At 42.3% G+C, this 16,199-nt stretch overlaps 1 protein-coding gene across 2 annotated transcripts; it reads left to right on the forward strand.

Annotated features, from left to right (window-relative positions):
- Window positions 1-1,042: 1,042 nt before the first annotated feature.
- Window positions 1,043-16,152, forward strand: rbms1b (RNA binding motif, single stranded interacting protein 1b). 2 transcript variants are annotated; one of them, XM_058081972.2, is made up of 13 exons: window positions 1,044-1,264; window positions 4,966-5,132; window positions 6,446-6,504; window positions 7,470-7,561; window positions 8,686-8,843; window positions 9,036-9,115; window positions 9,429-9,544; window positions 10,409-10,458; window positions 10,530-10,620; window positions 12,089-12,139; window positions 12,755-12,865; window positions 12,937-13,017; window positions 14,294-16,152. In XM_058081972.2, exons 1-13 carry the CDS (start codon window positions 1,214-1,216, stop codon window positions 14,363-14,365), a joined length of 1,179 nt encoding a protein of 392 aa, XP_057937955.2. In that variant the 5' UTR covers window positions 1,044-1,213; the 3' UTR covers window positions 14,366-16,152. The 2 variants fall into 2 exon arrangements, with proteins under 2 accessions (XP_078651237.1, XP_057937955.2); XM_078795111.1 differs by lacking the exon at window positions 12,089-12,139 and having other exon boundaries at window positions 1,043-1,264.
- The last annotated feature ends 47 nt before the right edge of the window (window positions 16,153-16,199 follow it).

Here is a 16,199-nt window from a genome sequence, read left to right on the forward strand (position 1 = left end):
GAAGCTATTCCTGATGCTATGCTCCACAGAATAAAGGAGCATCAAGGTTGCCACAAAATAGAGTAAGTCATGTCTTATTTACGTATTGTATCATTAACACTATTCCACCATAGCTACAATACATCTTATACAACATACTTTCACACCAAGATGTTGACAGTGGGGTGGCGATGGTGACAAAATGCACAATAAAAACACTCCTTATTGAAAACAATAATTTAAGAATAGGCAACTCCAAGGTAATTTATACTTAGCATTCTGTGTTTTAAATGTGGGCATTTGGGAGCAAATATGAGGTGAAAGAAAAAGGATGAAAATGCATTATAGTAGACGATTTGTGCAGCGAGGTGCATTCATGACCGTCCAACAATGTGGGACAATTCACCACTCACGTTAAGGAGTGGGAGTGTAACAAAATAAGGGTACAAAAGAGGAAGTGATGATAAGCAACACAAGTCCATATTCTGATAGCAAAGTGAGTGTGCTTTATTCCAAAATGTATAAAAAGTCGAGAACGTAATTACTATGATGTGACGTCACTACGATTGTGACGTTTTGCATTGTTGATGAACTGTAAAAGTCCGGGAAAGAAGACGTCACAGCTTGTTGACATTTACCTTGACTACCGGAAGTCTGGCTATCTGACTATCAGTCGCGCCATGGGTCATCAAAAGTTACTTCTTGTTAAATACCTGCACTTTGCCTGTTTTATTGCGGGTTTTTACGGATGTAGGAGACTTAAACACAGCCATGAGGACGAGCCACACGATGGAATGTTAAGTATGCATCCTAGAACACTCCACACACACACACACCTTACAAGAAAAAACAAAGTGCTTCTGTAGAAGTTTGAAATGTGGTGTTATTCATCACGAAATGGTCGTGTTTAACATGTCAAAAGGTACAACACGCTACTTGTGCGAGGACACGTTTAATGTCCTTCATTTGAATCAACATTGAGACCCGAGCACCCCTACCGTAATGGCCGAATGGTTTGGCCCGAACGTTTCCGCCTCTTTTCCGAGTCATGCCGAACTAGCCAAACGAAGCTGGGCCGCGATCGAAGTTGGGACGGTGGCGTGTGTTCCTGTGTCCAGATGAGTCAGCCGAGTGAGCGGGACATTTGGGACATCCGGGACATCCGGGACAACTGATTTCCCGCTTCTAGGCGAGGCAGCCCAACATAGGCTGAACTATTAAATTTGGACTGAGGATGATTTTTGCCAGTCCTGGAAACCCACTAAGGACTCAGTTTGGCAATCAGGTAAATTCGCTGATTTACGTATTTCTTTAATCATTTCAAGCATTTCACAATGCCATGTTTATTTTTGTGTAACCCCAGTGTTGCGTTCACGGTCGTGTGCGGGACTCGGAGGTCACTTGCGTGCTACGTGAACATGGAAGTGTGACGTTTAGGGTCCTGTTAGCCAAGTATCAATGCCACCTTTGCTTGAACGTATAAAGGAAAGGTTGCGTTCAGGATCCTGTTTTGTGATTCAGAGGTTTACCAAGAAGAATGGAAAGGCATGCTATGGAAGAATGGCAGTGTGACGTTTAATGTGATTCAGAGGTCTCTGGAGAATCATGACTATACCAGCTGCCTGCATCATGGATACAAACAACTCTAACTTTCATTTGTGTTCTAAAGATACAGAAAGAGATAATAAAAAGAGACAGCTAAGAATGCATGTTATGGGACACACCTATGGGTGATAAACGCACCACTCACATTGTTAACTACATTGGTATCTATCCATTTTCTATACCGCTTATCCTCATTGGGTTATTATTATTCTTCAGAACATTGTTACACCCAAGAACTATATTGCCGGTGTAGTGACACCTGGCCACAGGCTAGCGACTATCTTTAGCAAACACTGGATCTCCATGCCTCAGATCGTTAGCCAAAGGTAAAGCTACATATTGGAACTTTTTGTTTTGATGCTAGAAGTTCCCACAATATTCAATACTAAGTATAACATGTTATCATCAATGTACCTGTAACTACATGCTCACAGCATGGATGGAAAACCTTGTTGGAGCTCTTTGAATAGGTGTGTCCCTTCATGGTCATTCATGTGCTGCCTCTTTTTTTAGCTGTTTTTATATCTTTAGAATGCACAGGCAAGAGAAAGATGTGTGTGTTCATGTCTCATTGTTTCCTTGAATATTTTCCATGGCACTAAGAAATCACGTTTACTAGCACAATGTATAGCTAGACATAATATAGCATGTCCTTTAGCATAGATGTTTGCTATATTTTCTTGCTAATAAAGTCATCATGTTAGATTGAGCAGAATTGGCATTGATATGCGACTGATGAATTGTCTATCGGGTCATTTAAGTTGCCCCAGATGCATATTGATCGTGTCTTAGCTAAAAGCTTTCAATGAGCATGTAGCGTACGTTGATGCTGACAGTGTTATCCTGTAAGCAGGAGCCTGATGGGCGAGGCTGCTGCTCTACTGTATTATACAGTATGTCAGGCTCAGCTGGTCTGCTGCTGGCTGATAAGATGTCCACTCCCTGCTGTTCTCACAGCCCTCCAGCTGCAAAAGGAAAAAAAAACAAAAACATGGCTGAATCAAACCAAAATTGGCTTTGCCTTGCACAGTGGAAGGAACTTTTACTCTTGAATTGGAAGTCAATTCTTGCTGGTTGTTCCATTTCTTCATCAATACGCCTGTATACTGTATGTGTATATGATGACACATTATCACCTATACGCCTGTATATGATGATATGTCATCACCTATACGTCTGTATATGTGTATATGATGACATGTTATCACCTATGCGCCTGTATATGTATATTAGGACTTGTTTGTATCACCATGACGGTGATATTCGCTTCCTCGTGGGACAAAAAGTAGCTCCCAACTAACCAAATTAGTTGTTTGTTTTAAAAAGAAAATGCATCTTATTTCTATCCTTCCTGATTGTGAATCCCAGTTCCAGGACATGTTGCTGTTCCTTCATCCATTCAGTAGTTAGACGCAGAGGAGCACATCAAGTCTGTAGACGCATCATGCTTGACATTCCATCAGCTAGAGAATGGGGTTGTGGGGGGTGGGGGATAATCAGGACAAATCCCTAAAGGGGAAAGCTCTCCTCAGACTACAATCAGTCACTCTGGAATTTGGCTATTTCCTCCAGACTGGCTGCAAAACAACAAAAACATGTACTGATTCAAAACTCAACCCTTCTGCATGACGCTTTGCATTGACCCCTCCCCCACTGAAGCACAGCTGATAACAATTAGACGTGTAGGCCAGAGATACTGGCCCGTGTGGACCCTGACGATGCCAAAAGGGAGATTGCTTGATGGACAATCACTGGCTGGTCAGCACATGGTGGGTGACGCGTACAGATACTTCTATTTCACAAGAAGTGCATATTTAGCTAGTAACCAGTGTACACACATTAACATACAGTCATCGCTCATGGTGTAGGATTTATTATGTATGGTGGCGTGTCAAGCTAGCATAGTTGCATATCCACTTCTCCTCATCTGACATATGCCGTTAGTACTACACAATACCATTCATGCCACACTACCTTCCTGGTCCTTATTTACTTACTGCATGGCATCACAGTACACCATACTACACTAACAGAGCAAACACACTGTACATGTACTACAATATAGCATAACATGTACAGTGGTACAACATAGTATACATACATGTAGTACACTATAGTAGTAGAGTAGATGTGTTGTAGAATGTAGTGGACTATGGTAGTAGACTAATGATGTAGTTGAGTAGATATGATGTAGGATGTAGTAGATTATGGTAGTAGAGTAGATATGATGTAGGATGTAGTAGACTATGGTAGTAGACTAATGTTGTAGGATGTAGTAGTAGTAGTAGTAGTAGTAGTAGACTATGGTAGTAGAGTAGATATGATGTAGTTGACTATGGTAGGAGAGTAGACATGATGTAGGATGTAGTAGACTGGTAGTAGAGTAGATGTGATGTAGGATGTAGTAGACTATGTTAGTAGACTATTGATGTAGTAGACTAATGATGTAGGATGTAGTAGACTATGGTAGTAGAGTAGATGTGATGTAGGATGTAGTAGACTAGTGATGTAGTAGACTAATGATGTAGGATGTAATAGACTATGGTAGTAGAGTAGATGTGATGTAGGATGTCGTAGACTAGTGATGTAGTAGACTAATGATGTAGTATGTATTAGACTATGGTAGTAGAGTAGATGTGATGTAGGATGTAGTAGACTATGGTAGTAGACTAGTGATGTAGTAGACTAATGATGTAGTATGTAATAGACTATGGTAGTAGAGTAGATGTGATGTAGTATGTAGTAGACTATGGTAGTAGACTACTGATGTAGTAGACTAATGATGTAGTATGTAATAGACTATGGTAGTAGAGTAGATGTGATGTAGTATGTAGTAGACTATTGTAGTAGACTAGTGATGTAGTAGACTAATGATGTAGTATGTAATAGACTATGGTAGTAGAGTAGATGTGATGTAGGATGTAGTAGACTATGGTAGTAGACTAATGATGTAGTATGTAATAGACTATGGTAGTAGAGTAGATGTGATGTAGGATGTAGTAGACTAGTGATGTAGTAGACTAATGATGTAGTATGTAATAGACTATGGTAGTAGAGTAGATGTGATGTAGGTAACGTAGAAGAAGGGTAAGGGTACTGTATGTTTGTGCCTGTGTTGATGCGTTTGTGTTCAAAAAAAGCTTGAAAAGGTCTGAATGGATTTGGATGAAATGTTGAGTAATTGTGGAAATGGGATCTGGAAGAACTGGATCCATTTTGGGAATGGTCTAAGGCTGATTATTTCTCCTCAAAGTAAGGACGTGCTGCCATTCGTGCCGTTCGAACATCAGCTCATTCAGCCAAGTCAACCATCTTCATTTGTGTGCTTCTATAGTAGATGTCTCACACTAAGCTTTGGTTATTGCCCCCCCCCCCCTCCAGTGGCCTGCTCGCGTACCGTCCCACCCCATGGCGCCACCCAGTCCAAGTAGCAGCAGCAGCAGTAGCAGCAGCACGGCAGGCTGGGAGCAACTCAGCAAAACGAACTTGTACATCAGAGGGTTGTCCCCAGCAACAACTGACCATGACCTGGTCAGCCTCTGTCAGCCGTGAGTACTGCACTTGCTCTCCTCTTCATCTACTATTGATTACTATTGATTGTCTTGCTCCATGTGGCAGTGGTGCTCATGCACTGACATGCAGCACAGCTGCTTTGGACACGAAGGACATGAATGAATGAATGAATGAATAATAATAAAAAAAACATTTCAAATGTGATGCCAGCACATCCTGTATTCTCTATGCACATACTGTACTTGATGGGTCAATGATTTTGCTACTAATTACTTAAATCAAACATTAAGATGATCAATAAAGGTCATTATGTCATGTCACATTTCAGCCACTAGATGGTACTCAAGTGCAGTGTAGCTGCAATCCTACTCCTGGTTTCCAAAGAACCACACACAGCGATGCATGACGGTAACAAGGTATAATGCAGAGGATGACATTTCAGCCATTTACTCAAACTGTACAGCAAAGCATGCTGGGAAACAATATTATGTAGTTTATTGTTCAACTATTGCAGGGCTCATATTATTGACAACCTATGAGGTTGTCAATAATGGTAGCCATCTTTTTACGTCATGTTAGACAGTTTAGTTGAATATCTCCCCGGGGTGGAAGGCTGCGCTGCACAGCCACAATGTAACTGTGGCATTCAGCGTAGCGTCTGCTTGCTAACTGCTGGCACTCGGTCTACTAGCCCCCGCCTCCACCACTGGCACAAGGAGGCTTAACAGCTGAGGGGATGCTCACAACACATGCAGAGTGAGCCCTCTTGCCATCCCACAGAGGGAGCAGATGGAGCAGACGTGCATACACGTGCATACACGTGCATGGCCATTGATCCAGAGCTCTTTCCACTGCTGGGTAAAGCAACGTATCTATTATGGTGACAGGCCTACACGTAGCTAATGTAGCTTTTGATGTATGCAGGGTAAGGCTGGACACACTACACAACTCGTGCACAGATACGCACTACCTGGCACAATAACGCTTGCAATGCTAGTTTCATGAAATCTGCTGTATCTGGTTGTGACCACTAGATGGCAGTGTTTGGTGTGTGACCTGTTTTTCTTTTACGTAATGAAATTTTAAGTGTTTTAATGCAGTTGGACGATACCTCAGAGTGTTTATTCCTCCGGTAAATACAGTAATATAAGAAGACTAATAGACTGAGTACTCACTCAACGACTCCTGGGACATTTACATGTGCTAACATTCATTCTTCATTCTACTGTATACCCCAATTTTGTAGTGGTGGGCAGTCAATGACATGTAGCAGAAAGCCTGATGCTTTCATTATTGTGAAAACATTTTTGTAGACAGTAGAAGCCATAACTTTCTGTTTCTGTCTTAGGTATGGCAAAATTGTATCAACGAAGGCCATCCTGGACAAGGCTACTAACAAATGCAAAGGTGTGTATGAAGTGTTTTCTCCAAGGTACATTATGCTGTCATGAAGTATTCAGCATCCACAGTTACAATGGGCCGTCATCCACGATGGGGTGCATTCACAGACGCTTGCGCACACGCATCTTCTCTTTTCCGGGTCTTATAAACATATCAAAATATATAAAAAGAGGCAGCTAACGTATGCCCATCATGGGACACAGACAAGAGCTCCAAAAAGCTCCAACAAGGTTTTGCATGTAGTACCGGGTACATTGATGCCAACATGTCTTGGAATATTTAGGGACCCTCCTTCCTGGGTGTATTGATGTCTAAAATGTAGCGTTACCTAGCTAGTCGCTAGCTTGTGGCCAGGTGTCACTATGCCTGTAAGGTAGTTATTAACAACGTGCTTCATACGCAGCGCGCATGATGGACATGCAGCGTCTTTGTTGCTTTTGGGAAGCGGAGTAGGTGTGTCCCATGACGTGCATTCTTAGCTTCTCTTTCTATATCTTTAGAAGGCCCAGACAAGACGAGACGTGTGTTGATGTCTCACATAAGGAGTGTGGATGATGGATACAAAAGGTTGCCAAATGTACACTCAACACTCACTTCTCTGTTTTTGCTTTTATGAAACTTTCGATGTACACATACCATTCTTATATCTTATCCGTGTGTGTGTGTGTATTTCTTTTGACGGGAAGAGGGAATATGCTAAATATGCTAGTGTCAATATGCTAAAAAATAGCCCGAGTCGTACCCCGGGGGACTGTGGGCACACCACAGAACAAAGAGCTGACCTCAGCTGGTAACATCACTCTGGTATCTGCATCCTCAGCACTTTTTGCCCTCTTCTGCCGCACACACACACATATGTGTATCCCATAAGCATCCATACATTCATCGATAACAAAGTCACAATCCGTATGCCATGGTTTGACCGCTCAAAGCGACACAATATGACTGCAGCGTCCTATGTGTCTCCTCAGGGTACGGCTTTGTGGACTTTGATAGCCCCACTGCAGCTCAGAAAGCTGTTACTGCCCTGAAGACCAGCGGCGTTCAAGCTCAGATGGCAAAGGTGGGGGTTCATTGTCACCAAATGTATGTATGCACCTGGACCTTTTGCACGCTATCGAGAACGACTACAGCTTTGTTTTTCAAGCATGCTTCTTCATACTTTTACCAGTGCTTTGAAACCAGTACTCTTGAATCGTGGAGTGTGAGGTGATGTGTGGGAGCCAGTGTCATCCAGAGCTAATTCTAGCACCCACCAGGCCTGGGATGATGACAAATCAATCCATTCATCACACAATACAAGAAAATGAACTCCGTACTATATTACCACTTTTCCCTCATCTTTCACTCATTTCATGCTTTGCAGCTCAATTCATCAATAAATGTGTGTAGTCGCTGCTTATACAGCCTCACCTCAAATAACCAGGTGTAACCAAAAGGTGTTTGTTATATTTGAACTCTCCCAAGATGGGCACCAGGCCTGGGAAGATAAGAAAGAAGTGAAGTCATCACAGAAAAAAGGAAGTTTTTGCTCATCTCCCGCTTGTTTGAAGGCAGGAAGAGAATTCAATCTGTGCATGGTGTGTCGTGTCTTGCAGGAAGAGGCTTTCAGCACCTGGGCACATTTGTTCCATAGAACAACGGCATGAACAGAGACTTGAGATAGGGTCTATGAGATTGTATGATTGTACCATATAAAAATATATGAGCAATATCATTTCTACGAGGTTACACTTTTCTGCACTCTGTGTGTATGCTAGCGGCCCCGCCTCCACCCACCTGGACAAAGAGACTGTGTGACTGACAAAAGGGCTCACTCTGTTCATGCCGTTGTTCTATACCAAATGTGGCAAGGTGCTGAAAGCCTCTTCCTGCCAGACATGCACGCACATGCTAATCTATGAATATATGAATGATTTATCATCACCCCAGGCCTGATGCATTTTCATCTGGCAAGATATTGTGAGCGGCTACAGATGAGATTACCGAGGAGTGAATGAATAACGCAGTCTTGCTTGAATGTTGCTTCTGTGCTTGCTATGCTACCATGCTGATGAATGTGAATGGTGAGGCTCTGTGACTGCATGCAACTCAAGTGTTGAGTTTCCAAGTAATGACCTCTCTAGTCATTTTGTGTATTTTGTAAGTGCTGTCATTCCATGTCTTCTCACCCATTGTACACTTCAGCAACAAGAACAAGATCCCACCAACCTGTACATCTCCAACCTACCCCCGTCTATGGATGAGCAGGAGCTAGAGAACATGCTCAAGCACTTTGGCCAAGTCGTATCCACACGCATTTTGAGGGATTCCAGTGGAGCGAGCAGAGGAGTGGGTTTTGCCAGGTCAGAGACCTCTGTCCTCACTGTCCACACTGAATGAATGGTCTTGAATATAGACCTGAGAGTTGAATACAGAACCTACATGCTTTGCCAGTCCATAACCAAAAGGACAGGAGCAGCTCAGCTTTTCTACATCACTGCGGTACTTGTTCCTGCATATATTGCTAATGTGCTCTATGTGTCTAATAACGACAGGATGGAGTCGACAGAAAAATGTGACACGGTCATTTCTCACTTCAATGGCAAGTTTATGAAGACGCCTGCTGGTGTACCAGGTACTGTATGTACTACATAACTAATAAATGCAATACATGCACATTGTAGACTACGTAGATCTGGCTATGTACTTGCTGTGCCTTTTTTTGTTGTTGTTGTTTTGCTGGCACGTAAACTGGAACACATAGTTTCAATATGTGGGGTGCACGTCACACATAGGACGTCCCAAGTTGACACCAACAACTTGTCGTTGTCATGAACTCTCATGGCTTTCTTGTGTTTTTTTGCATGGAGAGGGGCCACAGGAGCCCATGTGAGGATTTAAGTAACATACTGTCTGATAAAACCCCGTTCCTTTCCTCCTCAATACAGCGCCATCTGAACCTTTGCTTTGCAAGTTTGCTGACGGTGGACAGAAAAAGAGACAAAGCCAAAACAAATTTGTTTCAAATGGGCGAGGCTGGCCAAGAAATGGAAACACCAGACTGGTAAGTTGGCCAACTTGTTCATGAAATTGAACTGAAGGCAGTAACGTATATAACATCAAAGTCCACCATGAATGAGCCCCTCAATCAGTGGAGTTTCCCATATAAAAAAAACATGTAGGTAGGCGATCTTCTCTTAAAAATACTCTTTGTGCATTATGTTTCTACAGCCTCCACTTGCAACATACTATAAAGCACACAGACGCAGTGGTGTGTGGCTCAAAGCACAAAATAATCAACTAGCAGGCATACGGAGCAGCTACACCATTACCTGCACGGAAAGCTTTCTAGATCTTCCACAATCTGCACCTCCTCCTGCAGCTTTTCCATGGATTTCCTGCCCAAACAGTCTGTTTAATTTATTCCACCCCTTGTCCGCCTCTATATATGCATGTCCCCATTCCACTGTGATTGGTCACACTCCCAAGCACTTTCGAGGACTTCCGGACAGCTGCCGAGACGGGCCGTGGGTGGAATAAATTAAAACGTTTTGCCAGGAAGCACAAATCAAAGGAAATAGAGCTGGAATAGGTGCAGATTCTGGAAGATCTCAAATGTTTTCTGTGCGGGACAAGGCTCTAAAGAATTATATATGTTACTTACAGCCATATGTGTATGTTTACTGTGGCGGGGGGGGGGGGCTATAAAGAACCATTTACGCTGATGAAGAAGAATCATTGAAGGATAAGCAGCTCCAGAGTCATTTGACACTTAGCATCGTGTGTTTTGAAGGCCACCAATCTCCGTGTCTCTCCACCAATCTTCATCTCCATGTCTTAAGCCTTGTTGTAAAAGCTCTATTTCATCTCCAGATGTTTCTTCTTCCTCCTCCTCCAAAACTATTGAGCTGTGTTTCTTTTCCACCAGGCTGGAATGGCACTCGCGTATGAGCCCAGTGTAGCTGCCATGCAAAATGGGTAAGTTGGGCTAATGGACCTGCTGTACCTTGTGTACACCTGACTCAGATGACCATCATCTGTGTGCTCAGATTCTTCCCACCACCAGCATACAGCGTTTCAAACAGGATGATTGCTCAGACGTCCATGTCGCCGTACGTGTCTGCCGTTTCAGCATACCAGGTTAGACTTTCTTTCTCATGCGGTTCTCATGTGGTCATACGTACATAGACCCAACAGCTACGTCCCTGCACTTTGCCCTTTGTCCTCTATCCCTCTGTGAGACAAGAACACACCTCTTTCCCACCATAGACCATAGAAAACCCTTTTATGATACTTCTAAATATGACTAGAGCCCTGTGGACATGAAGTAACACCCCTATAGTCACCTTTACACTATTACACTGCAAAAATAGGGCTGCCCAAATACAAGATAAAAAGACTGGATTTGGGAAAAAACACTTCAAAGTAGTGAAATGATCTGTCCATGCAGCAAGTACATTTGACTTGGTAAGATTGCTTCTATACCTACAAATAAGCAGGACCTTTCAGCTGGAAATATGTATTTAAGAGTTTTACCTTGTTACCTACAAATAAGCAGGACCTTTCAGCTGGAAATACGTATTTAAGAGTTTTACCTTGTTACCTACAAATAAGCAGGACCTTTTAGCTGGAAATACGTATTTAAGAGTTTTACCTTGTTACCTACAAATAAGCAGGACCTTTCAGCTGGAAATACGTATTTAAGAGTTTTACCTTGTTACCTACAAATAAGCAGGACCTTTCAGCTGGAAATACGTATTTAAGTTTTACATTGTTACCTACAAATAAGCAGGAACTTTCAGCCGGAAATACGTATTTAAGAGTTTTACCTTGTTACCTACAAATAAGCAGGACCTTTCAGCTGGAAATACGTATTTAAGAGTTTTACCTTGTTACCTACAAATAAGCAGGACCTTTTAGCTGGAAATACGTATTTAAGAGTTTTACCTTGTTACCTACAAATAAGCAGGACCTTTCAGCTGGAAATACGTATTTAAGAGTTTTACCTTGTTGCCTACAAATAAGCAGGACCTTTCAGCTGGAAATACGTATTTAAGTTTTACATTGTTACCTACAAATAAGCAGGAACTTTCAGCCGGAAATACGTATTTAAGAGTTTTACCTTGTTACCTACAAATAAGCAGGACCTTTCAGCTGGAAATACGTATTTAAGAGTTTTACCTTGTTACCTACAAATAAGCAGGACCTTTCAGCTGCATTATGTATTTAAGAGTTTTACCTTGTTACAACTGATAAAGATGAAATGCGGCAGTGAAGCGCCAACCTTCCTCATGAGGTAGTACACTGCACTACTGTTAATTCATCATCTCTATACCAAAGGTCTCTCAGTACTTTTAATGATTCTCTACCTTTAATTATGTTTAAAAGTATATTATGTAAGTGTATTGATTTAATAATAAATCAATAAAGAGGTGAGATATATTGCTGCACGGCTGTTCCTGTTTGTTAAATCAAGTAACAATCATAAGCAAAGTCTGTATGATTAGCGTTAGCAAACACAGCACACAAAAATAACCCAGATTTTATTTGACAGCACCCTTTGGAAGCCTCCCTGATTGTGTGCATGTATGTTTATGTGATGTTCCAGGTGCAGAACCCATCCTGGATGCCTCATCACCCTTACATCATGCAGCACCCTGTAAGCACTGGGGGTGTCACCACACCTCCATTCCATTCTACTACGCTTATCCGGGTCTCAGTCTCAGTAGGGAAGCTCAGACTTCCTGTCCCCGGCCACCTCCTCCAGCTCTACCGGGAGGACACCAAGGCGTTCCCAGGCCAGCTGTGAGACATAATCCCTCCAGCGTGTCCTAGGTCTGCCCAGGGGACATCTCCCGGTCGGGCATGCCCAGAACATTTCACCAGGGAGGCATCCAGACTAGATGCCCTCTCCATGTGAAGGAGAAGTGGCTCTACTCCTGCATGACTGAGCTCCTCACCCTATTTTTTAGGGTGAGTCCAGCCACCTTTCGGAGGAAAGTTATTTACCCGCTTATATCCATCTCACCACGGGAGCTTTGCCTTCCGGCTCCGCTCTCTTCCCACCACAGTCCGGTACAGCGACCGCATTACTGCAGACGCTGCACCACCTTCCCTCACTTGTGAACAAGACCAGAGATACTTGAATGTGGTCACCTCATCTCATCTCATTCAAATAAACTGTCGATAACGATAACACATAAGCATCACTTAGCTAGTTAGCCAGTGATGTAGTTTAGTGTAGTGTTTCACACAGCTTGCTGTTATCTTCCAGGGTGCAGTCATATCGCCCTCTATGGAGCCGTCATTGCCAGTGCAGCCCGCTTCCTTGATGGCTCCCCTGACACAGCACATGAATCAGCTGTCTCTGGCCGGCGCAGGAGCGGTGTGTGACGGAAAAGTCCAAGTCCTAAATCCACATGATGCTCTATATGACTGTTTCTCCTGACTGTGCAGTTCATGGCCGCCAACACGCCAGTTCCCGGTGCTTTTGTTCCTCAGTATACACACGTGCAGACAGCAGCCGTACCTGGGGAAGTAAGTGTACTTCATCATTTGCTGGTGCTAATGTGGATATTTGTTAGTCCAGGCTGGTACTGGTGGATGGTGCCTCTGTATTCATTTCATGTTTATTGTGTCTTACACTATAGATCAGGGGTCTCAAACTCAATTTACTTGGGGACCACTGGAGCTCGGGTCTGGGTGAGACTGGGCCGCATCAGGTTTTCCAAAAAAAAAACAACGAATTTATTAAAAACAAAAAAATTACAAAAACTTCGCCTTGGTTCCAATTTTCTACAAGTTCTGATAAAACATTCCACTGTTCTCAAATATCTTACTTTTTATTTTTCTACACAAAATAAGACGAAAAATAAATAAATCAAGAATAAAGAAAATCAATCAATCAGTAATAAATAAATATAATAATAATAATAATAAAACGGCAAATAATAAAACCTTAAGAAACCACATATAGTTGGTGGGTAGACAAATTATTATTTTCAGATTAAAATGAACAAAGCATTATTAGAGCCCTGTAGACATGACAAAACACGACTATAGTCACATTTATACTCTTTTTATTTACAACATATTGCGCAACTGCAGGGTCTTGAGACACATGCTAACTCGCAAACTAGAGAGCTAGCGACCTAAACGGTAGCCTTCAAGTTATTTCCTTTAAACTTAAATAGCCAAAAACGTACCACTTCCACACAGATAGGGAGGATAACTATTAACAGTTATTTAACTTTTAACATGAACATTAATCAAACGTAATAATTTTTTCTGGGTACATGATACCATACAGCATCCATATCAAACTTGCGCGGGCTGCACTAACATTAAACTTTCATATCAAGGCGGGGGCCTCAAACTAGTGTTCTGCGGGCCACATTTGGCCCGCGGGCCGCATGTTTGAGACCCCTGCTATAGATCATAAATGAGATAAATAAGATTGCTAGGATGTACCAATGTGTTACTGATGCTATCACACTGCTAATGCTAATAACAGCCAGTCTGTTCTTCAGTCATGCACTATAAATTACAAAAAAAAAAACATGCAGTGCTCCGGTACATTTTCACTTCTCTCTGGCAGGCAATGTACAGTATTCCCAGCGACAGTAGATACACATACATTTGGCACGGCTTTGACGCTAAACTTACCAATCCTAATACCTTTTCTTTCTACATTTCTCAACAATGTTTGTGGCTCCAAAACAGGTTGAGTGCAAAAAAGGACTAGTTGCTTGACAGCCTAAATGTAGTTTGGGCTAAACGGCACCAGAAAGAATGATGATGTTGTCTCTTTCAGGAAAATGCCCTGGCATCACAGTTGGATACATCTGGCAACCCTTCAGCGTATCCCTACCATCAAAGCAAGTAGCAGCCATCAGCGTTTGAAACCAGCACTGAAGCAAGGAACGCTACGCTATTCATCCTTCACTGTTGGAATGGTTTTCAATGAATCCTTATTCAATGCGAGGAACGGCTTTTTAAAAAGTTTATTTTCATACGACAAAACTTGTATTTCTTACCAAAGATGCCAGCAAATACGTGAGAAAGACATGCATGGTGATTTTATTTGTTCTCTCCAGCCAGATATGGCAGATATGGCAAAGAGTGTGTTTGTGCTTGCTGTGCGAGTGTTGCCGTGGCAGTCTTTAGTGTTTTTTTTTTTTTTCCCATCGTGCTTTAGAACAGGGGTTCTCAACCTTTTTGACGTTTTGGCACGATTTTTTTCAATGCAGAGTGGCCCGGAGCCCATTAAATATTATCACTGTATAGATTTAATTGACCTCAATTTGTTTTCAATAATAAATCAAATCCACTCACAGTTTAACAAGCTAAAACCAGATGTTGCTCTTTCCTCCATTTACAAAACAGTACTTGATGAAGTCTGGATTGTACTTACGTAAAAATGTTGTCTTTTGGGGGGGACTGGCACCACTTTTGTCTTCATTTTTTCGTTTAAAAACAGTATCCATTGCTAGTTGCAGTTGAATGTTTTCTTCTGATCTTCTGTGAGCTTGTTAAACAACTGACTGACACACTACCGCCACCATGTGGTCGGAAGCTGCACTGTAACTGAGCGTCTAATGGATAACATATAGTAGCATAGCGGCTAGCCTACCTCTGATAACCGACTACGCAGTCCCATGGCCCTTGTGGCCCACTGGTGCAAAACTAAAGTTTTTTTCAGCCCTATAGGTGGCGCTAGAGGCCCAAGTTTAGGCCGAGGCCCTATGGTTAAGAATCACTGCTTTAAAAGGACATTATATTTAACTCCAGCTTGCCTTAAAGGAGAAGTACACTTTTTTTACCCATCAGCCACAATCCTTATGTGAGACAGGAACACTGCAACTCTTTTCTGTGCCTTCAAAATATATCAAAAAGTCTAGAAATATTTCTTAAAAACCTCCATATGAATGCATATGAAGCACATTGTTGGTATATCGTTACACACCAGTACTACCTAGCCACAGGCTCGCGGCTAGCTTCAGCACACAGTGGCTCACCATGGAACTGGTGCTAGCCTTACTTTCCATGTTGCTATATGACATCCATGCACACAGGAAGTAAATACTAAATACTACAATGTTAGCATCAATGTACCTGTTACTACATCCTCACTGCATGGATAGAGAACCTTGGTGGACCTTTTTTTTTTTAGAGGGTCTTGTAGTCCGAATAGGTGTTAGCACCCTCATGCTAAGTGTTTTGATACCTTGGAGAAGGCACAGAAAAAGGTAAAATGGTAAAAAAAAAAAAAAAAAAAGTGCACTTTCCTTGAAGACCACCAGCGATTGTTTGGAAGAGCACAAATGAGCTGATGCTTTGGCTTCACCCCACTGACCAAGCATAGCATAGCTATAGGAAGCATAGCTAGCATACGGTGGTGGTCCTGCAAAGATGATTTTTGTTTTGATGATTATTGGACAAGGTGAGAGGAAGACGTGGATGTAGAGCTATGCGTTGCATCGGCAAAGATGAAGGAGCGCCATGTAGATTATTTTCCAGTGACCTTGCAGCCAATGACTGCCTTTGTCAACAGTTGCACCTTCTTGACCAGCTGACCTTGGCCTTCTGTTGTTTCAGCCCAGATATCTACCTCAGTGTTTGGTTGTAGACCGGCTTTGTGCATCCGCCCATTCCCTCCAGGTGTTTTTTTTTTTCATCCATACATTTTGTACAGTGTGATGTTTTCATGGTTCTTGTAG

This window comes from Doryrhamphus excisus, linkage group LG12 (genome assembly GCF_037039965.1).
Source record: "Doryrhamphus excisus strain RoL-2023G ecotype Guam linkage group LG12, RoL_Dexc_Guam_v1.1, whole genome shotgun sequence".
In the NCBI taxonomy this organism is placed as follows: Eukaryota; Metazoa; Chordata; class Actinopteri; order Syngnathiformes; family Syngnathidae; genus Doryrhamphus; species Doryrhamphus excisus.

Coding starts and splice junctions, on each gene's coding strand:
- rbms1b (XM_058081972.2), top strand. CDS start 1,214: ATGATTTTTGCCAGTCCTGGAAACCCACTAAGGACTCAGTTTGGCAAT. Junction 9,545..10,408: donor GAAATGGAAACACCAGACTG/GTAAGTTGGCCA, acceptor CTTTTCCACCAG/GCTGGAATGGCACTCGCGTA. Junction 10,621..12,088: donor CTGCCGTTTCAGCATACCAG/GTTAGACTTTCT, acceptor GTGATGTTCCAG/GTGCAGAACCCATCCTGGAT.